We start from the raw sequence: 25,260 nt of genomic DNA on the forward strand, positions 1-25,260 counted from the left end.
ATCTGAAAGCATCAATATTTGCAATACTGGGGGGAGTAGCAATAGAAACAATTTCATATTAAAATCAGATATTCACAAATTATCGACAGTTTAATATTTACCTAATGTGTATAGAACTGATCTTTTTCCACTGTGCCTCCTGTACATCGTACAAACAATCTACTTTAGCTACTCATATCTCTCGGGATCACTGCTTTATCTATACCATCGAAAATATAAATATTTTTTCAATAACAGAAGTCAAAAGAAACCTTTTAATGTTTAAATTGTGTTTAATTAATAATGTTCAGTAACAAAGGAGAAGAAGAACCATCTGTTCCAGATTATATGATATGATATGAGGGCCTTCAAAAATGATATCCTAGAAAATTAAAAGTATTGGTATCGATATCGACATCGACGATACCGGTCACAAAAATACTTGGATTGCAGAACGAGTGAGAAAGACTTTGACTTCGTGCTGCTCGTGGAAATGCTTTCTGTTTTTTTTTTTTTTTATCTATTTGTATGTTTTTCATGAAATATTAGCTGTGCTATACCTGTTGCCGATAGATGGCTCGCTTCACACGCATACACACTGCACTATACCTGGGATCTCCACGTCACTCCCACAAAGTGAAGGCAGCGCTTCCGGGATCCAGGCGCGCGCACGCACACCCCCACCGCGTTGAATCGTGGGATATGAGTTTTTTTCATATGAGTCTGCTTCAGCAGCTCGGACAAGAACACTACATTTCCCACAATCCATTTATACGTTTTAGTTTCTGGATGGAGCCTTGGGCAACTGACGGCTCCTCGGAGGAGTCAGGTCTGATTAACGGGCAAGAAGCGGAGAGGAGCGGATCTCTGCGTGCTCATGGAATAGCACGCAAAAATAATAAGAATAAAAAGGAAAGACCCAGCTTCTTGCCCCAAAAACAGGCTGAAATGTTTAAACGGAGAAGAAACTAAATTATTCGCCCCGACAAAAAATTTAAAGGTTTTGTCGGAGAAAAAATTGGAAAGGTTGGATTTTATTCGGTGGTCATCCCCCCGACACCACCCGTCCATGATGCTGTCAACCGCGGAGGAGATGCTGGCCGAGATCGCGCGCCTCACCGGCGAGCTGCACGAGACCACGCGCGAGAAGATCCAGGCGGCGGAGTACGGGCTCGCGGTGCTGGAGGAGAAGCAGGCGCTCAAGCAGCAGTACGACGAGCTGGAGAGCGAATATGACAGCGTCCGACAGGAACTGGACCAGCTCCGAGAGGTTCTCTTACACTTTCATATCCATATTTATTTATCTGAAAATGTTTATTTGCAGCAAATATATTACATAAATCGTAAAACCAGTCCGGTTCTAGCCGTCTGGGCCACGGCGTTTGGCTCGGTGTTCCCCGTTAACCTTCACCTCAGCGTCGCTTTCAGCTTTATACGGTCTGTTTAGAAAACCAGCGCGCTATTATTTATATATTAGCACAGTTTCTTGCCAAAAAATGCTTTTTTGCCCCCATCGATTATTTTCTTTATTTTGTTCTACAAGGTCACCCACAAAAAGGCTGCGGAAGATCCATCAAATTCCTAATGGCATCTTTGTGGGCTGCCTGATACTCCGATTAATATGCCTTATCGCGATATTTGTCCTCGCTACTAATGCGCATGCGCTGTCTAACCAGTAATACTTTTTAAATCAATGAAAAAAAAATTAACTGTATTATATGAGTGTAATATTATAGCAGTATGTCATTTTCTGGGTGTCTTGTGATATAGATGTTTTATTTTTTTTTTTATTTGAATAAAAAATTTTATGCTTCTTTATATGCAAATTTATTTGTGAGCTTAGAAAGAAGGAAAAAATACCACCAGGCAGTGGACGGGTCCCAGGCGGAAGATAATTTGCTAAAAATGATACTAAAAAAAAAAAACTTATTTTTTACTTTAAATTTTTATTGACTTTTACAGTCAACTGTGTTTTTAATTTTTCTTCATCCTGCTTGATTCAGTCGAAGTTTTTTTCTATGCATCGATAAATGCTATATGTAATAAATAAATGATAAAGTATGTATATTGTTTTGTGTAAAAGTGCTCCATGATGAAAAAAAAAAGTTGACTTCTGTTGTAGAGAATCCAGAATCTATGGTTTATATGAACTAATGCATAAAGGTGCAAACGGACATTTAGACATACAGACTGTCTCATTCTGAACACTTCACAATAATAAAGATAAAGGAGTAAACGCATTGTTGCACAGCATGTCTGTGTCTCTAATGACATTTTAAAGGTGTTTTCTCATTGATTAATACGCCAAGTAAGCGGCCATAAAGTTTTTATTGCATGACTTCATACTGCACGGTTTTGAAAAACGGCGGGCTCGGTTTGAATTCAAACAGGAAGTGTCCTTTTCCCGCTTGGAAAGATTGACGAGCCGGCTAAACGAGTGACGGCTCATGCAGGCATGCTGAGAATGTAGACTGCAGCTCTGCAGATAAACGACAGCTCTGTAGTCTTTCATCGAGCTGAGGGTGTTTTTATTTAAACCAATTTCCCTCCTTATCTGCTTAGAAAACGCTCCTGATCTGTTTGGTTTGATTTTTTTTTTTTGGGGTCCTGAATCGTATGATTTGAGAAGTAGGTGAAAGAGGGAAACAAACAGCAGCTGTTGTTTCAACATTAAGTGCTGTGGGATGTCCTGAGTAAACGAAATGGAATTCTGTGTGTGTGTGTGTGTGTGTGTGTGTGTGTGTGTGTGTGTGTAGCTCTGCTTTGTAAGCCATTTCTTCGTTAAAAAGAAATGAGGAGGAAGAGCACAGATTTGTTCTTACAGTGATTTTACCCACAAATCCTAACACTGTCTCTCACTGAGTCATTTAATGTCAAATGGAATACACACTTTTTCTTTTTAGATCCTTGCAAGAAAATGTCTCCTATTAGCCGCCTTCTACTGGACTCCTGACACTTCTTTCTGAAATATGTAGTGAGGGTGAAAATATGTGCAGTTGAAAAGAGCTTTTTTTTTTTTTTTTTTTTTTTAAGAGGGCAAGAGAAAAAAATAAAAGAGGGAGAACCGTTGAAACGCTCAAGCATTTTATTGCAGTGTAGTCATTTGTCTTTTGTTCTCTTTTAACTGTTCAAGTCATGCTTTTCTTGTTTTTCTGGCTCCTTAATGCCTCTCTCTGGGGCTTCTGCCCAAGCGCTTCCCCTCGAGGAAAAAACTGCCAGCTGCCAGCTTTCGCCCCAAAAACGCTTCTTCAATCATCAGTCCATTTCATTTATCTTTTTATCGGGAAAAACATCCTGTTTATTTTCTCTCTCAGTAGGAGTTCTCCTAAATAGGACTATTTCCGTGGCCCTGACGTGATATGACATTTGTGAATTGAACTAAGACATTACAGATGTTGCCCATTGCCCAGAAAATCACAAATCATGTCCAGCTGTCAAAATGTAATCCATTACACTGTAGAGTAACTGATGACCACATTAGCAGAACACGAAATATAAATTCAGGTAGGGAAGTGATGATCTGTGGCCTTTGGTGGATTTTTAATTTGAACATAATGAGTTCAAATCCCAGCACCACCAAGCGTCCGATGCTGGGCCCTTTAGCAAGGCCCTTAACCCCCAACTTCTCAGTTGTATAAATGAGATAATTGTAAGTAGCTCTGGATAAGGGCATTAGACAAATACCATAAATGTAAATGCCGTGGAGAGAAATGCATTGAATGATTGTATTGCAAATGGATGGTGTATGAGAAATATGCATAACAGCATAGCACCATAATATAACAATGCTGTTTCCGAGTGATCCAGTGATCTGCTGGTTTTTAAACACATTATTCCCATCTTATTTCATTTCCAGTTCAGTGACCTCATCTCTCTTTAAGTTATATTGTTAGATATAGTTTAAAGAGTTCTGAACATTAATGACAAGCCATATGTGTGTGTGTGTGTGTGTGTGTGTGTGTGTGTGTTCAAATGATGTAACAATGAGTGATAAAGGCTTTGTTTGTGGACCCTGTGACAGATTTATGTAAGTTTATTGTTGGAGACAGCTGTTACACACAGTGTTGCACGAGGTCACTTGGTCAACAGTTGACCTTTTTTTCCGCCTCTTTCTTGGTTATTTTCTTTTTTGGGGTTTTTAATTCAGTGTCCATGAAATGGCTTTGGGAGAAGAAGAAGAGCAGGGTTCATGGGAATGTTTCATTTATTTCATATTTTTTTTACCACAACTGTTGTTAATGCTCAAAATGCAGCACAAAAGTGTTAAATGCAGCACAGCTTATTCAATTATGTGAAAATGAGGAGGATTTATGTTTATAAACTGTTAAGGCTTATCAGATACATTACATTTTGCCACTTGGTTTTTAATTTGTATTTTTTACTTTACACTATACAGACAAACGTATTGGGAGACCTGACCTTTAAAGCATTATGTGGTTCTTCCCAACACTGTTATCACAACGTTGGAGCTGCACAATTGTATAGGACAATTGATATTTTATATCTTTTGATGCTGAAGCATTACATTTTACATTCGCTTGAACTCTGATACCATGGAACCTGTTCCAGCGTGACAATACCCCTGTGCACAAATTTTAAACAACTTTGGGATGAATTGAAATTCTGACTGCTTCGCAGGTCTCCTCACCCTTCATCAGTGCCTGACTTTACTACCACCCTTGTGGCTGAATGAACACGAATCTCTAGAATCACAATCCAAAATCTAGTGGAACATCTTCCCAGAAGAGTGGAGGTTAATATAACACTAAATAAAGACTAAATGTTGATTGGGTTCTGTTCTGTTTAAAAACCACATATGCATCTTATGGTCAGGTGTCCACAAACTTTTGTTCATATACTGTGTGGATTTACGCAGGGTGTCAATGAACGTGAATGTTTTTTTTTTTCTTTCCTTTTAATTGTGTATTTATAACTGTCGCTATCTTTATAACAGTCATGATCTTTAGGACTATTTCCATTGAAGACATTGCAGAGATAAAGGGATAATGACCCAATTCTGCAAAATTGAGGTTTTTCTGCAGTATCCATCATTTTCTGATTGCAGGAAATAGTCAGGCATCTTCCAGTTACGTCTACGAAGACGGGTAAACAGGACGTGTAGCCGGAGCCTGAAAGATTCTAGAGATTCTAGAGATGGATGGGGTTGGAAATATTCTCACTGGGCTATTGATTTATCTTTGCATGCAGTATTCAGGAATGGGAAATGCAAGAATGGCTGATCATTGCTGACAAGAGCTTGCTTCATGGCGAATAATGTGAATTATTAATCTACTGAATCTGTGCAGGATTAGGCACAGTGAAAGACAGTGTGCAAAGGTTATCGTCCAGTTCCATTGAAAGATGTTTTAAAAGAAGCCTTTATTTGTCACGTTTACTGTACAGCATGGTGGAATTATTTTTCAGTCCTGGAGCAGGCAGGGTTAAGGGTCTTGCTCAGGGGCCCAACAGTGGAAACGAAGAGGTTTGAACAGAGATTGGAAGAAGGAAATGTGCGAATACAGAAGGAATAATAGATAATGGCTAGACAGTAGTTTTCAGCATGTGACTGTCTCTCGAGTTTAATTTAAGCAAAATCTCTGTCACGAGCTGCTGCTGTTCTGCATAGTCTGGTTTTTATGTGAATCAGAACGCTTTATTGATCCCACAGGAAAATTGTTAGGTCGCAGTTGCTCATACTACAATTAAAGGCAAATACAATATAGGAATTGTAATGAAATCCTACATGTTAAGTAATATATTAAGTTTAGATGCTGTATAATCGAAGAATTTCCAATCTTGTTGAAATCTACTGTACGAAAATGTGTAGCAGCGGTGAAATAGATGGCAAAAAAAGTCAGTCTACAGTGATGGTCATACAAGTCATTGCACATGTGACAATTATTGCACATAAATTGGCCAAGATATGAACATTTTAAATGTAACTGCACCATGGAGATTATAAAGGGAATGCAGTTTAAATATGGTATGTCTCAGTAATTGATCCACTTCTCCAGGATGCCTTTTTCAGTTTTCCCCTCTGTGCCACACATTCTCCCACAGAGTGTTGAACAAAGAGGTCGTGACTTTTCGTCCTCCTTGACTTAACTCGACACTGGCACACAGAACAGCTGGGGTGTGTGTATGTATTTATATGTTTATTCATGGGTGGGCTAAGCAACTCAAATATTCCTTTGAGATGTTTGCTGATGTAAGCAAAGGAAATGGCATTTTCTAGTAATATTGTTTTGGTTTTTTTGTATAAAACGTTTCTGTACATATGGTGCAAGAAACTATACTTGAAATGTCTTTCTATACCAGTAGCACAATGAAATACGTTTTATTTTTTAATTCCCTGTCAGCTGTTTTCTCTAAAATGTGTGCCTAATAATCTTTTTTTTTTGTTTTGTTGGTCTACAAAAAAAAGACCAACAACTTGCTTATTGACCCCTTTTTGAATTGCTAAAGCCATTTATTTAGAGGAGTTTTGTGGGATTTTTTTATTTATTTTATTTTACTCTTTTTACTATTTTTTATTATTATTGTTCTATTGATTGTTTTTAATGTTATTGTGTATGTGCATATTTTTTGTATATAAATCCAATTGGCATTTTATATAATTTGGGTTTTTTTTGTTTGTTTGTGACAAATTTTGGGCAAAAGGGAAAAAAATATATACACTGTATATACGATTTTAAGCTGACGATGCAGGAAAGAGGACTGATACTGTATCAGTGTTGCCTGATTGTGTTTCAGGGTTTAGCCTGGAATGTCATAAGGGAATTCGAGAGGCCGTGAAAAGACACATGTGCACATGCATGCGCACGCACGAAAACAAACACCCTTCGTTCTGTTGCCATGACAAAGACCCTTGTGGCATTATGTAGAGTGTGAAGCACACAGTGAAAGCATTCACATTTGGTTACACACATACACACTCCCACGGCTGATACTGCAGTAGCTGCATGCTCCTATTCCTCTTGATGGTCACTGCTAGAAATGGAAATTGCTTGTGCGTTAAAACAATCATCCATTAACCCAAGGAAATTTTAAAGGTGCTAATTGCACAATTATAGACGACCCAGATTGACTCGGCATGCCTTTAAGAGACCGTAAACAGGTTGAGACTACTGTCTTAAGAGCCTCCTAATTTTCTTTATTGGGGTCAAGGTTTTTGAGTCAGCCTAATCCTGGCACCGGGGCACCAGCGTGGGAAAGTCGTAGCAGGTGCCAAGACCAAGAGCTGCCTCTTTTACCTGAATAGGCCTCTCTTTCGGGCTCCTCTGAAGACGGGCACCGTCTAATCAAAGGCTCATTACTTGGACGTGTAAATCAAGATATTAGAACCGGCCTCTTACGTTTTACATATGAAAAGACGTGTCCTAATGCAACCGAGTTGAGCCTTAATGATGCAGGAGATTGGGAAAGGATTAGAATTCTTCTTTATTTGTATTGAAATTTTTTTTTTTGTTTCGGCTCCTATGCTACATTTCTGTTTTTCATTGTGTTGTTGAGGCAAAAACATGCGAACCAACATGATGATTATTATAATGATAATAAGGTGTTTTGGGCGTGCATGGTTTAAAAATATGTCTCGAACGGTACTATGTCTTTTCGAAAGGTGTGCTCTATATTTATGGGCGGTTCAATGAAGCATGTCAAAGTAACAGAAAACCGTGTATGAACGAGCCGAGTGACAAAACGCAATTAACTGCTAATCTACAGTAAATGAGCCTGAATGCGGCGGCTAATCTCTGCCCACATGGCCTCAATCAGCTGGTTTACAGAGACTAGCAGCTTAGACCGGATATACCAGCTCTGTGTGTGTTATAGAGCTTATAAGATTTGTGTTGTATTTTTCACATTTAAAAAAGGCCTTTTTTTTTTTTTTATAATAGCACATCTAGTTATTGCTGTGGACTCCAAACAGCATAGCTTTTTTTTTTTTTTTTTCTTTTTTTTTTTTTTTTTTAAACAAATGGGACTTCCCTTTGAGACGGAATGAGGGATTTTCCACAGCCTGAGGCTGATGAGAATGTGAGTTAAATGAGCGTCTTTAACACTTACTCTTTACCCTACTTACTGTACTTGCATCGAGCTCTGCTTGTAAGGAGGTTATTTTCCACATTACACCACATTATCATTCCACTCTTCACTGTCCCTCGGAATTTGGTCATCTTCGAAGTGTTAATGTTCTGAGCGCACACGCACATTTGCTATGTAACCTTTGTGTGTGTGTGTGTATATGAGTTTGTGTGAGAGTGTTCAGTGTGGCAAATGTCTTTGTAAAGAAGCTTGATGGAAAATAGAAGGGGGAGAAGAAGAATGGATCCGGTTAGCTTGGACAGGAAGTGTGTCTAAAAGGAGCAGCTGACCTCGTGTTATCAGCGAGAGCAGTACGTCATCAGTCACAGTTTAGATGGTCACGCCACGCCACGATCTCTTGCATGGTGTGCTTTTGAAAGGTGTTTTTTTTTTTTTTCGCTTCATGTCGGAGCTCTGGTCCTAGGGAAAACTGTTCCTTAATGCAAATTTATGTAAAGTGAAGACCAGAATCGGTGATAAATGGTAGAAGTCGGACAATAGGCCTCTTTCAAGTCTCCGCTCACATGCTAGTTTTCATATTTGCTTATGTACCCATCAAATGACGCACTGTGTAGGCACTGTTAACTGTTCAGGGCAAAGCGTTGAATACACACTTTTGTCAGTTTGTTATTAGAGAATGGTTATGTAATATAAAGACAGGTTGGAGAAAGCTTTATCTTATTTAAAAAAAAAAAAAAAAGTCTGCGCCTCCTGCTATCTGTATAAAGAAATGATAATGCATTTAATAGTGTGCCTCCGGAGCTGATGAAAATTTTTTATATTAACTGTATGCTTTTAGTTTGTAATGTGCAAAATCCTGCAGGCAATGATAGATGATTTTTCAGATTAGACCTGTATTGCACAGACAGTATGAACATTTATTTTGCAACAACAAAGGTCCCATCTTACACTTACTGCTATACCCTGAAATCCTCCCCCCCTTTTCCCTCCATTGAATTCCCACTTCCTGTTTACTGAGTGCTGAGCGGCATCCGGGTCAGGTGGGGGTCCTGTGTGGCGGTGAGTCCGAAATGATAACTCTTTTTGGATTCCCTAATTCAGTTTGGCACAACAGAAAAACATGAAACGGTTGTGTAAACATACAGACACAATAAAGTGGTTCAATATACACTGTATGGGCAAGAGTATGTGCATAACATTTTGTGGGGTTTTTTTTTAGAATACTTTGTTTATCTCACAGGCACTGAATGCAGAGTCAGCCATGTTACAGCGCCCCCTGGAGCACAGAGCGTTAAGGACCTTGCAGAAAGGCCCTAAAAGTGGCAGCTTACCAGGGTTTGAACCCCCGACCTAGTAGCCCAGAGCCTTAACCACTTAGCTTTAATAGATTTCTTTTTATCTCCTCACTATATATTGTATATTGAACCACTGTACTGTCTCTGTCTGTTCACGTAAGTGTTTTTTTGTTTTGTTTTTTTTAAGGCTGTGTGCCAAACAGAATTGGAGAATCAAATTAGACAAAAGTTTGCTTTTTAAATATCCATTCCACATTTAGGCCCCATTTGTAATAACTTTCACTCTTCTGGGGAGATTTGCTTTATGTATGATAGTGAATGGAAAGGAAATTTTGTGTGTGTGAACAAGCAAATGGTGGATTCCTGATCCACCAAACTAAACACTCTTACTTCCTGCCAGAGAGAGAGAGAGAGAGAGAGAGAGAGAGAGAGAGAGAAACAGAAACAATTATCTCTGCTACCTCTTAATCGTCCGGGTCATCAGAATCCACCCTTTAATTTTCTCCTGCCGATGGTTCTAATTGCACAAGACAATCACCTCATCTCAGGGCTGAGTTGCGTGGGCAAAGGCAGGCACACAGTTAGTTGCTATTCTCGTTCACCGCACGCATTCTTGATTGCAGGGTGACACCTGCGGGTGTGTGATGACCAACCCACAACCACCAAGCAGTGTGGGGCAATAATCCAGTGCTTTCATGGTGCAAAGAATCTCTGTTTTAGCTTTCCAAGCCTTAATTTCCTTCATAATGTCTCTGAGAGGTGTTCTGTGGCTAAATAAGACACATTGTGTATATACAGTAAAGGGGGGATGTAGGTGTGCAGGAGGAAACTTGGTTTCCATTTACATAAAAGTTTAAAATAAAAAAATCTAAATTATAAGTCTTAGTAAGTTTTTGCTGTTCTAGGTCTTAAAATCATTTTAAAAAGGTCTTAATTTTCCATTGTCTGTGTAACGGTATCGCAAATGCTCATTGAAATTCTCCCACAGCACTTTAGAATGTTTTTTTTGTGTTTTCTTTCCAACACGCAGCAGCGAATCAGCTTTCTGTTTTTCTATTTTAAATTTGTTATGGTGTGAATCTCTCCTGGATTGTACCACAGACGTAAAAAAGATAGCGATACTTGACTGGAAAAAAACTAATTTAGGGCTTGGGTTAGGCCAGTTGCTAACAATGTATTCGAGTGTGTGTTTTTGATGTCATGATATCGGTCTTAAATTTTATTCTTAATGGTCTTTTAAGGGTCTTAAAACGTTTTAAATTCGGCTTGGTGAAAACCTGCAGAAACCCTGGGAAATAAAATGACAATACAGTATGTATTATATGTATGTGTATTTTCTGTTGCTGTATCGCCTACTAGTGTGAATTAGAGGTGAGTAAGAGTGTCGATGTGAGCGAGTCAAAGTCCTGCGCGAATTTCACGTTCTTGAAAAGGCTTTTGCACACGAAGGTTATGTAAGAATCAGTACATATCGTGCTCTTGGTGCCTTTTTTCTACATGTTCTCCGTAGCAGGAGAGGAGAGCAGAATAGGAAGAACCAATGATAATGGAGGAAAGGGTACCTCAAAGTGTATTTGTGTGTGCGAGGGTATATGCATGTGGGTGTGTTGGTCCTTAAGGGGGGGTAGGGCTGGATGTTTGCCAGCTTATGAAGAATCTGAGAAATGGTGTGTGTGTGTGTGTAGTGTTGTGTGTATGAGTCTGAATGCCAATTTTCCTGTGGGAACCAGTTGGTTTTAGGTTCTTTTGGGCGTTCACTCAAACGAACAGTGACAAACCAGCTTATATAACCATCATTTAAATGGGTGGTTCAGGATCGTTAATGGTTTTTCATGTGTGTGCTTGTAATGGAGTGTCCCTGCTTTTGGTTTTACATGGAAAACATTTAATTAAGCCCTGAAGAACAACCGAATTATATTTAAGCGTTTTCAAGATAAACAATAACATTCCATCGAACTGCTCACGGCGGTTTTCATGACTAATATGCACGTATTAAAATGCCACAGTGTCAGACGTGCATATATGAAGCTGCATAGGGAATCAGTTGTCTGTTGTGTGAAATGCAAGGATTTGGTCTTTTTCCCCCCTTTACAGTCTGTGTGCACTTTATTAAACGCTGAGTCTGATTGATTAGAGGTGCATTGCCAGGCTGAGATTTGATTAATCGCGTCTGAGATTAGATTTACGAGATGCAGAGCGTGTTTGAAATCTAGTCGTGGTCAGAGTTCTATAGCAGCCCTCTCAAAATCTTCTGTTATAAACCATATCTTGAAGGTGCTCACTTTGTACACAGGGGAATTGTCATACTTCATAGTAACAGTTGGAGAAAGAGTCAGGTGTCCTGATCAGTTTCTCCCTATCACCTTTATCTTGAAGGGTGCCAATATTAATGTAGACTGTATGCTGATCACTAGTTAAGAAACAAATACAGCATTTCCATTGGTCTGCTGAAGACGTAAATATAATTAACATTTTGGAATCTGTCTGTTAAACATGTTGCATGTTGGTATCAGAAAACAATCATCAGTAGGGTGATTTAACACAACTCTTAGTGTTAAGTTTATTATTTTCCTGCGTTTTATTCCTCTTATACCAAGACAGTTGGTGTTTCTCATTGAACATTGTGTATTGTTTATTCATTCATGTTTATGTTTAATGTGCAAAACACATTAGTTCGTGTTATCCCTTATGATTTGTATACACAGTCATTCCCTCATCAGCCTTTTTTCTTCCTCTCTTATGCAGTCAATAAAACTGACCTTTTTATGATTCTGGAAAACAGAAAAAAAAAACGCTTCATATTGCGGCTTTACAAATTCTCCATATCAACCATTTCACACGCTTTAAATCAGTTGTAGCGGCACATCTGTCATGCAAGTAGCTTTGCAAGTCACTTCTATAAAAATGCGTTTGAGCAAGTGAATTTATGTAAAATAGGGCTGAAATGATTCCTTCGAGTATTTCAAATATAAAAAAGAATCACGTAGCAAATTATTTGCCTCGATGCTCTGTTAAGTCCAGACAGAAGTTTGAGATCATTTCAAGCTAAAACATAAAGAAAACACAGTGTATTTACTGTTGTTGTTTTTTTTTTTTTTTTGTAATCTGAAATTATTTTTTATTTGTTTTTTTATTTATATATTTGTATTTACATTTTGATGTAATATGCCAATTAAATGCACTAAACGGGTTTAGTTTTCTTTTTTTTTTTTAAAGGAAACAAGTTACTTGGTCATTTTAAGAGAACTGTTTTATTTTCTCTTGTATATGTTGTATTGATCTTAAATAAAGAAAAAAATATTACAGATTACTTAATTAATCGTCGGAAATAATCGGTAGAAAACTCGATTACTAAAATCACCGAAGGCTACAGCCCTGATCTAAACTATGCATTTGGAGCTATTGTTAGAGCCGCTCTTATACAGAATGAATCAACACTAAGGCATTTTTAAAACCAGAGACTTTCTGGTGTATTTGTGGCCTTGATTCTTTTTTTTTTTTCGTTAAAACAAAAAATAGCTGTTTTGGCATTTGCTTCGGTTCCCTATTTAAGTTTGTAACTGGTTATATATAGTTTCTAAATCTTAAATGTCAGGCTGTGAAAACTTTAAAAAAGAACCAGCTGCCTTCCTGACCCAAGCAGGAAACTGGTCAGATGGATAAGTCATCTGCGCGGGCTGAGACTGATGTCATGGAAAAGTCATGCTAAGGGAAGGAAGCAGAGATGAATCCAGATGACTATGAACCTTGAAAACAACTCCCTGTAATAGTAATAGGTGAGAATCTGTGCTGAAAAAAATGTAAATGTCTACAGAGGAAATGAAGGAAAACTGTGCAGAGTCACTCTACATGGATTTGCATTCTCTTGTTCTGTGGCTCTATTTGGCAGGGAATTCACGACGCCTTTCTTATCTGTTGATGCGATTTCTTATAAACTGGCTGCTGTATTCTATCTGCCATGGAGCAGCTGTCAGTGTCTATGCTGTCTCTATGAAGGAAGCGATTTTCTATAGTACACTTCACGGACAAAAGTGGTCATAAGATTCGCTCTTTTAACATCCCATTTAACATTTAGTCCCCATTTATAATGTTATAATAAGCTCCACTTTTCCAGGAAGATGTTCCATTAGATTTTAGAGAGTGGTAGAGGTGATTTGTGTTCATTCAGCCTACTGATGTAGGGGTGAGGAGGTCTGGAGTGCTTTCCAATTCATCCCGGAGGTGTTCAGTAGGGTTGAGTTCAGAGCTCAATATCAAGATCTTCCAACCCAGACACTGTTCTGTTCTAGCTGGTGTGGATATTTTCAGTTTTTCATGGCTGTGGGTTAGAGGACAAGAAAAAATCAATAAGGATTTTTTTTTCTCCCAGTGCCTAGCACAGAGTGCCCCTTTCTCCCTGTCTCCTTGTGCTAACTGTTTTATCTCGCACTTTTCGAAACATATAACCTTGTTAATTATTGACACAAATTTTGGTCAACAAGTGTTTTGGAGCCCTGCAAGGGCTTATGTGTTGTCACAGGGACATGTGTGTAAAACGATTAAAAATAGAAATTAGAGCCGCTTTATTTTGTTGAAAAAAATCTATTTATATTATGGAATTGAAATGTTAGTAATTATTTATATCCAGCTTTAAATGTGTGTCAGCTTGTGTGTCTGAACATGTCAGTTACAGCTGGAATCATTTACTTTTTTTGGCCAATTGAAGCCAAACCTTTTGTAAGTTCTGAGATGCTGTTCTGCTCTTCATGGTTGTAAAGAGTGGTGTTTTGGGATACTGTAGCATTCTTGTCAGTTGAACCCTCTCTTTCTTATAAACAAAGACTATTCTGACCCCAAAATATTTTTAGAATATTTAAGTTTACATGCAGTACATGCTAGTGTCAGAGTCTCAGAGGTCACTTTTTTTTCACCATTGACGGAAGCTCTTGACCTCTGTGTGTGTGTGTGTGTGTGTGTGTGTGTGTGTGTGTGTGTGTGTGTGTGTGTGTGTGTGTGTGTGTGTGTGTGTGTGTGTGTGTGTGTCTGCCACATGACTCATTGGCAGTTAACTGAATGAACATGTTTCTATTCAAATCAACAGGGAAAAATGTTAATGTTTACCTTTTTGTTTGCCTCCGCTCCTAATGTACCCTTAAGAGAGCAATGCCTGGCTTCCAAATGTTTCATATAAGAAAGTGAAGGAGATAATTTTTTTTTAAATGTATGTATTATTTTTTTTTTTTGCATACAGGTGACCAGTGCCCCACGTGAGCCATACAAGTTTGAGGCAATAAAACCACACGTTCACACCGATTCATTTTCATACGTAGGCTTTCATTTTCATATGTAAAATGACCTTCATCTTTCGTTCTGCATGACTAGCACTATCAGGGCCGGCTTTTCAGGAATAGGATATATTATTTTTTCCCGGCATGAAACTTTTCTTCTCAGAACTCCATGAGCTGTGCAGTCAGTAAGAATGTCTTCTGAATTATTCCTTCTAAGGTGTTAACTCTTTTGAATGAGGTAACTCTTGAGCATCGTCTAACACGCGACAGAGTATCAGTGTCCCTGAGCAAAGTCCTGAGAAATGAGTTATACGCAGAGCATGCTGGAACAGGAGCAGTGGATCGACTTCCAGATAACAATAATTGTGATTCAAGCTTCAACATGCCCATGCAGTATTTTATTATAGTGTGTGTGCGCATGTGTGTGAGGGAGGGAGGGTAGAGAGAGAGAAAGAGAGAGAGAGAGAGATCGGAGACTCTCCTCTGCAGAATCTCAGCTGCAATGCAGAGGCTGCTCAGTAGTCAGCTGTTAACCCTTTCATTTTCCCTCTGTTTTTATCTCTATAGAGATGGAAAATATTTACTCTACTGATCTATTTACTGATATTTACTCTACTCTACTGAAATATACACTCTATAAAACCAGAATATATATATTTTTGAGGATATATATATCCTTTTGAGAATGTCACTGTGCAGGGGGAAAGTGGAAGCCCAGCCTGGGTTGCGTGTTTCAAAACTGGATCAAATGTCAAGCTCAGAGCTCTTGCTGTAAGATACGTGTATGTGTATATATGAAGATCGAGCAAAACTCCCAAAACCTACCAGTGTGTATGCCCCACGTTAACGTGTGCTGCCAATGATTTCTCCCAATGATTCAGTTGCTAGACATGGACAAAAGTACCTGACTTTTCCAGGCATATGTGGTTTTCCCCCAAACTGTTACCACAAAGGTTTTTTTTATATGATGTAGAATTGAGTTTTTCCTTCACTCATGAGCCAGCACTGTAACAATGAGCTGAAGTTGGCATGGTACAGTAAATGCAACATTTGTAAATGCCTATTTATTAATGGCAAACATTTGCAAAACCCATCAAAAACACTGTTTTCTGATTAATGGCTAATGTGCTCGAGGCACGCCATTGTCATGAGTGCAGAGCAAAGCATTAAGCAAAGGTCTTAACAAAGCCTGCACGTGTTTCATCAGAGTGTTGCTGCAGTCCAAGCTTCAGAGATTAGATTACAGGGAGTTTGCGATCGCGTTGTACTGGGCTAGAGTTTGTGCGGGTCTAATCAAGATCAGAGATTTTTGGGAGATTTATAATTCGCTAAGCCTCAGTTAAGCTGTGTGAGAGCTGGAACGCTTGATGGCGGTGGTGATGGTTGTGTTTACAACCTCTTAACACAATTCCTGAGTTTCCTCTTTGTGTTCAGGTAGCAAGTGAAATTAGGCAGCGGTTAGAAAAAGATTATCTGCAGGTTCTGATGCCCTCGATGAGCCTGTGGGTGCGGATCTCTCTCAGATTTCAGTAGAATGCAACACGTTTTTTTTTCTCCTCCATGCCTTGTCTCACTCTGTGTCCTTCTTTTGCTTAGACAGAGAACATTTTATTGGAGTGATTAAGTAATAAATTGCATCCTCTTCTTATTGCATAAGGTCTAACACACAAATGCACTTTAGTTTCCGGTTACATTAAAAGGAATTTTGAATATTGACATGTAAACGGGGTAGATACCATTTTGTAATGCCAAGTGTTTTTTTTTTTTTTTTTTTTTTTTTTTTTTCTTTTTTCACCATTTTTCAATGATGTTCCAAAATCATGTTAATAATGAACAGAAGTAGTTGTGACAACAAATTTGTTTCGACTCCAATACAGCATCCTCACCACCTTTTATTTTCCTCCAGGCATTCGGACAGGCTCACTCCAACCAGAGGAAAGTGGCAGCTGATGGTGAGAGTCGGGAGGAATCTCTGCTTCAGGAGTCAGCATGTAAGGAGGCGTACTACGAGCAGCGTGTGCAAGAGCTACAGACCGAGCTCAGGCAGGCGAGGAACACCCTCACCAACACACTGTCTGAGAACGAGCGCCTGTCCACAATCACCCAGGAGCTCAGGGAGGTAAGACACACTGTTATCGCACACAAGGTTTTTCATAGGGAAAAAAAAAAAAAAAAAAAGAATGAATGATATTTTAAATATTTGACGGTTCTAGACAATTAAGCCAAAACTTGGAAAGATTAATAATATAATTTAAATGCTTTTATTGGTGATGTGCATCTTCATAACCGAGACAGAAGCGATTCGCAACCTGATGCATAGCGAACGATACAATGCATTAAAGATATGTATGAAACGGTGAAATAACGAGAAATCAATCTACATATGAAATATTGGTCACAAATCATTGGTCTGAATTGGCATCTTTTAATAATTATATATTACTAAATCGTTAAATGTTAAGAACGATGCCTCGCGATACAAATGCCGACTTGTACCGATGCAAACTTTTTCCAACCGATGCATCACGTCGTTACGTTTTATGCCCGACACACCAATGCTGATCGCTAAATCTCTAAATATTATAAATCAATTTGATAGTTTAATGATGAGTGTCATAATCATTTATATTCATTCGTGTCTTTTATTGTCAGCCACAATGTTGACCTACGATTGAGTATCGTTCTTTTGCAATCTGCACTTACTGAGTCATTAACAGCGTTGCATAAGACTAATCTCCGACACATTTCATTTAAACATGTTGTTCATGAATTCCTAATCAAAACTAAAGCCTGATTTATGATGACATGGCTAAATTATCAAAAAGAAATGACTGAAATGTCCTAATGACACGTATCCCTTTGCTATGACAAAGACAAAATGCATTTATATATATTTTTGGGGGGATGATTCGAGTCCACCAAATTCATTTTAATTGGCATAATTTGGAAAGGCACACGCTTGTATAAGAGTTGCACAAGAAATTTGATAATAGAGCAAAAACCAAGCCATGATGTAAAAAGAACTGGCTGTAGAGTTTAAAAGACAGGATTGTATTGAACAGGTTTGGGGAACACATTGGAGAAGAACTAATTTGGGGAAGAACCATTTCTGCTGCAACGAATGTTCACAGGATCACAGTTCACAGCTGTTCCTGAGATCACAGCTTCATAAGTGGAAGAAGTTTTGAACTGGCCACCCTGCCAAAGTGAGCAATTGGAGGACTGGTGACCAAGAACCCGAAGGTCACTCTGATATGAATGAGATCTTTTGACTTTTCACACCAATGGATTTCTTCAGAACCAGCAGCACTGTTATGGGTTATTGGAACAGACATGCAGTATTTAGTGACTTACTGCACACAGGCAGGCGTTTTTACCAGTTATTGATGGTCAAAGCGATTGTAATCCACATAACCTCCAACAAATATCGTTTTACTGGTTGTTATTTGAGCACCGTGGCTCTGGAATCCCCGTCAGGCCGCCGGGTTTGTCCTGCTGCCGCTCAGTTTTTTTTACTATCTGATCTGGCAAGCACTGACATACTCTCACGCCAGGCATGATGCCAGCTTTGACTTTTGACCCATGACCTGTCACCCACCAAGTGGAATCCATTTACGCACCTACATCCGTATACATCGTTGCGCATGCACAAATCAATCGCCCTAATTGCTAATTAGTGTTCTTTCAACTTGCTTTCATGCACTTCATATGCTTTTGTGGATGACTGGGACAAAGATCTCGAGTGGGTCTTGAAATCTGTATAGTGAAGGGCTTTCAGCTTAACAGTAGGCCGTGAAATGAAAAACCTGAATGAAACGAAATGGTCAATCCTCTTAATTTTTGCATTTCCATAACGGATTAAGGATGTGCGAACATTTGAAAGAAAATCCCCTTTTCCAGGCTTTATGTTTCCTCCAAGTGCTTCAAATCGCATTTCAAGCATCGTAATGTCTGTCAGGCTGAGGAACTCCCTTCTCTTCATTTTTATTTAAATCGTCTTTCCCATACAAGGGCCCAAATCTCTCCTTCATCCGAGTCAGCAGCTTTGGAGAAGTATGTGCTTTGGCTACACTTTTCAGATTCAGCAGAATTTGCACTTTAACTAGCAGAAGTGAACAAACCGGGCCACTTTCATTAACATATCTATAGGCCTTTGTTACATTTCAGCACATCCAGACCTAGACAGATATTCACAAGCTTTATCACATGTTCCTCGTACTAGAGGTAACAACTCGGACTGCTCTCGAATAAGTTAAAGCAGGAAGTGTATATTGACTTGAAGTTGTAGAAGAGTTAACATTTCAAGCAGTAGTGCAGGGCGGACATTCCTTTTCAGTTCCTCTGTGTATGCTGCAAGTTTCCACATGCATTTAAGTCTGACATGGAACGGCTTCGGTCGGATGAAAAGATGAGTTGGATCGAATGATAAATGTTTTGTGTGCTTAATGATCAGATCTCTGTGATTTAAAGTTTAGATATCTTGGCTGGAGAATACTTTTGCAGTGTGATCTTTATTTGAGGACTACATTTAAAGTGCTTTAGAAATGCAACGTTAAACACCATTTGCTTTATAAATATTAACTGATTAGCAGGTAAAATATGATACTTGTCATGTAGCTTCTTTGTTATTTGTAAGAAACACAGCGTTTTTCAAAAGCTGATTGCAGATCGATTGTGGATTTAAATGTGGATCAGATTTAAAACTAGTATTTGAACTAGGAATTTATTATTTATTTATTACTAAAGTGTATTAATTGAAATCCCACAGTACCAAATATGATCAATGCCCTAAAGTGCACTATATTGCACCAGTCTAACAAGTCTAACCTGGAAGGAAAAGTGATCAATAATATAATACAAGTAAGAGCAACATATTCAGAGATCGCAGCCAGTCTAGTAGACCATGGTGTCTGGGATGTGATGGGGTGGGTCAGGGATGTCCTGCAATAAATGTCAGATGTTGTGCACAACTTCACATAATTAGAAGAGGATGTGTGGCTCTCATTACCTGTCATTGTCTTGCACTTCAGAAAAGCAGACAATGATGGCAAAAAACTTCTCAGAGTGAAGCTAGAATGGTACAGATGCAACAGATGGATACATAGCAGTTATTTCACATCTGGGCTGTTCACCACAATACCATATAACTCGGTCAAAAAATAAACTAAGTGGGCAGTTATAAACAAAGCATATTTTAAAATATTTTCATTGTACATTTTCATTTGTTTTTATTTAATTAGGGAGGTACAGATTAAACTTTTATTTGATAAGCAACTAACTAGTTTTACAGATGTTCTACAACAGTAAATGTAAGGCTGGGCGATGTACTATACACTATATGAACAAAACATTTGTGGATACCTGACAACAAGATGCATGTGCTTATTAAAAATCCTATTCCACATCTAGTCCCCATTTGCCACCAGTTATAATACGCTCCACTCTTCTGGAAAGAGGATCTGGTAGAATTTGGAGTGTGGTTGTAGACATTTGTTCGATAGGTTTGAGGTCAAATCTTTATATCAGGCCACTGAAAGCTGTCTGAATCAGATCTTCATGGAGCTTAGTGTATAGGGGTATTGTCATGCTGGAACAGGTTCAGGTCTCCTAGTCCAAGTAAAGGGAAAATTTTATAGCACAGAATCCAAAGAAATCCTATACAATTATAAGGTTTTGTGGGCATAAAGAAGAAGAACCACACTTTGCTGGAAAACTGCATTTTTCAAGAATACCTCTGTACATGCCAGATAATACATCTCATAGAAAACATTCCCAAATGAGCTTTTACAAAAACATTCCATAATTGTTTATTGTTATATAAAACGCATTCTATTTTAGCTCCTGTGATCGTTTAAGCATCTAAATTGGCTGCTTCACTGTTCTTTTAAAAGTACTTAATCATAAAAACACATTTCCTGAAGTTTATTGGCAAATAAAACTATTAAATTATTACCATTTATAACACTTATTAGTGTTATAATTAACTAATACTGTAAATTTTAGGACATATTTAGACACGCATCAGAAACCAATGCCAAAATTAGCTTTATGAATGCTTATGAAAGCTTTTATGTAATGCATGGTTCACTTTTATAATTGTTAATGATTTTTTGCTTCTTAGGTTTTTTTGTTTTTTTTTACTCTCCTACCTAATAAACGAGAGCTGCCAAACAAAATCTTAACAGCTAAACAGCTTGAGTTGGTGCCAGCAGACCAGTTTAAAAAAAAAAAAAAAAAAAAGAGGGTCTAATTGGTTGGCTGGTGGGAGGTGAAATTTTGTGTGTGGGTTGGGTGTAAATCTTCTGCTGATTTTGTTTATTGCAGCTACATGTCCTAGCACAGTTTGTGTGTGTGTGTGTGTGTGTGTGTGTGTGTGTGTGTGTGTGTGTGTGTGTGTGTGTGTGTGTTTTTGCATGAATTTTTTTTTATTAAATGTACCACACAGCAGAATAGAAAGTAAAAATGTAAATAGATGAAGCTACATAAACTAAATCTTTTTTTTTTTTTTTTTTACAAATTTTTTTAATCTAGACCTCCTGTTACACTAAAAGCGATTAAGGAATAGTTTTTTGCAATATTCAAGCTTGATTTTTAATAAGCAAAAGTTTATGAACTAGTCTTAATCGTCCTGCAATTAAAACTATAGAATGAATAAAGTATTCTTTCACAGCATGCACAGTAAAGTGTGTGTGTGTGTGTGTGTGTGTGTGTGTGTGTGTGTGTGTGTGTGTGTGTGTGTGTGTGTGTGTGTGTGTCAGATGATGGGAGTAGGAGTACAAAGACTGTAAAATAACTCATGTCTTCAGATCCCATGTGTACAAAATACAGGAACAGTTAAAAGCACACACAAGACTTAAACACAGTATAAAAACAGACCTGAGCTTTGTGATCCAACGCTGATTTACCTTTCATGTGTTAGCGTTAGTGTTCACAGCGGTTAGTTCCATTCAAGACTTTGACGTCGCGGCAATGATTAAAGGCTGCGCCCAATGACGCTGTAGCGTTAAGAGCCAATGCCCCAGCTGTAACTCTGGACCTGATGGGCTGCTAATGTGCACACATACAGTGATTTATGTGTTGGAAAAGGGGGAGAATGAATTTACATCCAAAGTGTCAGAGTTTGCAAAGTAGCACATTCAAGACATGTAATTTTCCATTTATTTCCAGTTAACATTAACAAGCTGCTAGGCAGTTCATAAATAGATATTACAGGTGGACAAATCAGCACCTTCTCCGCATTGAGAAAGAAACTCCCTTTGACAGATTATGTACACACCCAAGACACTGTGAACAACAGTAGTTCCACAGCACTCCTTGATTTTGATTGGCCAGAACTTGTAGATTAATTTCCCATCACTGAAGCTTTGAAAGTAGTGGCAGCTACCAGGTAAACGTGTATCAGGTGTACATGTTTAGGTTATGATAGGTCATTTGGTTTTTCAACAAAAGAGAGACTTCACAACGGGTCTTTATGCTTTGGGGTTTTTTCAGTGACTTTAAAATGAGAGAAAGCTGTGTGAGAGGCTCATGAGGGAAATTTCCGGTTACAACTGCTGTATTATAAGCAATAACTGGAAACTTATTTGCTTAAATGGTGGTCCAAAGCAGTAAAAGTGAGGCTTGGGTTATATGTCGAAAAAAAAATTATAACTGGTTTTGCCAATGAATCCATTTTAAAAACTGGTTAAATAATCGCTTATCCAACCTGGCTATCAGTATCACTAAAATCCACCACTGGTCGACCTCTTATTGTGTAGCGTAAAAACACCTTGAATAATAAGTATGTAAAAATTGTGGCATAAGAAAAATGAAACAATCATAGAAAAGAATTGACCTTAACGGCAAATCCTTCATGTTGGTCATCTTTGATTAATTTTTCCCCCCCCATAAACAGCATGTCGTTTTGTTTTATTCATATAATGTGTCAAGTTTATTTCTATAGCGCTTTTCACAACAGACATTGTCTCAAAGCAGCTTTACAGAATTTTAAGAGTTAACGGTGTGCATTCATCCCAGCATAGAAAAAATCCCTTAGATGTTATGCGGAAGAAACCTTGAGAGGAACCAGACTCAAAAGGGGACCCATCGTCATTTGGGTGACATCAAGAGTGTGATTATAATCTTTAAACAATACAGAACACTGGAGAGTGAGAACTAACAAAAGCACTGGAGTGTAAGATTATGAGTAATGTTCTTTCTACAGTCTTATACAATCATTTGTGGTTATAAAACTAGGAGCTACTGAGCAACTCTTTAGAGTTTTTGTGTGCGGTGCTGAACACAGTCCAGTGTTATCATTGAGTGCCGATGCACTTTGGTTTTCTTTTATGGGACTTGCCTGATGTCATTTGAAACCGTCATTTGAAGTCAGCTACACCATAATCACACCATAACAGTACACACACAAACACACACACACATGCAGATAAAACTATTAATTATATGCAGATGCTTGGGGACCTTACATGTGCTCAGCTTGCATATAGGTCATCCAGGCTATATGCACACACACACACACACACACACACACACACACACAATGCTTAGCTGTCTTAACTGAATCACCTTCAGCTGCAGGGCAGGAGGCAGCCGTCGTCATGACCTTCAGATCGTATTACAGCATCATGGTCCATCAGGAGTTTATAACAGCAAACATCTCAGTCCCTCACACTCTAATCAAACCATGATATCACTTTTCAACAGGCTTTATTTTATGGGGTTTTTTTTCCACATGAAAACGTCGTAAATTAGTCTGTCCAGGTTCCGCATTTCCTGCCGAAGCCTGTTTATAGGTATTTATTTTCAATGCATTATAGTTTCAAGCTGCTGCAGAGACGACTGCTGCGTGTACATGCGTGTTCATGTGTTCTCCAGTGATTGCAGGTATCCGCTTCAGAGAATTCATGACCTGGGGACAGTGTTATTAACACTTTGTTTTTTTTTAAAAGCAACCATTAACTAGAAGATACAGAAGAGAATAGATGGAGAGAAGAAAAATGGCGAATGTGGCATGGATAGAAACCAGGTCAAAGAAAAAAAATGTGTTAAACTGATGGACAGGAGGCAGGAGATGGGGGATGGGGATGGTGTGAGTCACCGAGCCAGAGGGAAGGAGAGAAGGAAAGAGAGAGATGGAGAATGCGCTAGGGAGAGAAGGGGGGAGGGGTGTTATGGCTGTTCTGTAACATCTGCGCAATCTTTGTCTCGTGCTGCCTAGACGTCCCTGTAATTTCCTGATTTGAACACACACAGCACAGAATTATGATTAGGATTAGATTTAAATAGCAGTCAGAAGACTTCATGAAATTATACACTGATATAAGCATGAATTACTATTTGCTAAAGAAAATGTCTAAAATCACAACTATAGAACATCAGCAGATGATTAAAGAAAAAGTGCATCGAGTTTAAATGAACACTTTATTTACAGATCCTTTATTCAGGAAACTTAATATAATTTACATTTTATTTTCAAACTAATGTGCTCTTCAGCAGTCATGGAAATAGCATGAAACAGTAGGTCTTCGTCTGCCCCATATTCAGGGTGGGGTAGCAGCAGACAGAACAGAGTGATAGTGTTGACAAATTGGGGTAGATTTCAATGTTCTTTGGATGCTAGTGTCTTGTTATGAAGCAAAACGAGCGGAAGCCAATCAAAAAGATTTCCGCAAACAAATGCAAAGTGTAAGAGAAGACAGGGTTTCGATGATCTTTAGCCGTTTTGATTCTAAGATACACTTCAAAGATTGTGAGAAATCACAGGTGATTGGGGAGCGGATCAAGTTTGAAAAAGGTATGCACCACGGTGAACAAGGATTAGGAAAAAGAAAAAAAATAGTTCTCCATTTGTAGTGCCTTGAGTTTTTTGTTTTTTTTTCTTGAACCTTGGAAACGTTTGTTACTAGAGGCAGGAAATACACCTGCTCTATTACATATCTTGAAACACAGGTATGTCTAAAACTGAAAAAAAAAACTTTGCTGCTAGACTACATACTGTTTGACTCTAGGCTTATGCTCTTAGCTGCCTATTACATGGTTAAGGCAAGTGTGATAGCCTCTTGGCTTAATTTAGCTTGAGGCCATTATTAATTATCTGTCCTACTAGAATCTATGGTTATGATTTGCTGCTAATGGTGGCAAATACAAAAGCATTTCACAACCAGTCAGTTATCATGCCTATCAGAGATGTATATAGAAATATACAACACTACGTGTTTGAAAACTGTAATGCATTCAACAAAACAGCCCCAGCAAGGGGTCCTGTGGGTATTTTTTCCCCCCAACAAATGTGTTATGATAATATGGAACCCCCAGGACACAGAGGTCTAAATAACACCCACGCAACCCTGTATGCACCTCCCTCTGGAGAGGTCCTCCGTCACTTGCCTGTTCCAATATCATTCATCTTTTACTGACTCCAATTGTATCCTTATTAAGTCCTTGTCCCTCACTTGTGCCAGAAAATGGCATTTCTCCGGCATTACTAAGTTATCTCTGCGCCATATTGCCCAAATGCATTCAGCCATATCCACAATTCCTTTGGGGCTTTGCTCTTCAGTAAGACCCAGGTTGTGAGGTCATGGCCCTGCTTTGCATCTTGATTGGTCTGGGTGAAGCCATGGCTTATTTTTAATAGGCTTTTAATATTTATTAAGGAAACATCATGATGGCCTCGC

General features: G+C 38.5%; 2 protein-coding genes across 4 annotated transcripts in view; both read left to right on the forward strand.

Annotated features, from left to right (window-relative positions):
• The first annotated feature begins 539 nt into the window (after window positions 1-539).
• LOC310733297 (protein bicaudal D homolog 2-like) overlaps window positions 540-25,260 on the forward strand; it is a 128,373-nt gene continuing 103,652 nt past the window's right edge. For 2 of the 3 annotated variants that reach the window (XR_014535692.1, XM_083554455.1), the window contains exons 1-2: window positions 540-1,249; window positions 16,491-16,703. Coding sequence is in view for 2 of the 3 variants with exons in the window: in XM_083554455.1 (XP_083410581.1) it covers window positions 1,049-1,249; window positions 16,491-16,703 (414 nt within the window). In the remaining variant the exon portion in view is untranslated. The remainder of the gene's footprint in view (window positions 1,250-16,490; window positions 16,704-25,260) is intronic. The other variant, XM_083554456.1, reaches the window with a different exon arrangement.
• The window catches only part of fgd (faciogenital dysplasia), a 92,276-nt gene continuing 82,054 nt past the window's right edge, over window positions 15,039-25,260 (forward strand). The window contains exon 1 of the mRNA XM_083554448.1: window positions 15,039-15,055. The gene's annotated coding sequence lies outside the window, so the exon portion shown is untranslated. The remainder of the gene's footprint in view (window positions 15,056-25,260) is intronic.

This window comes from Silurus aristotelis, assembly GCF_946808225.1.
Source record: "Silurus aristotelis genome assembly, chromosome: 11".
NCBI lineage: Eukaryota > Metazoa > Chordata > Actinopteri > Siluriformes > Siluridae > Silurus > Silurus aristotelis.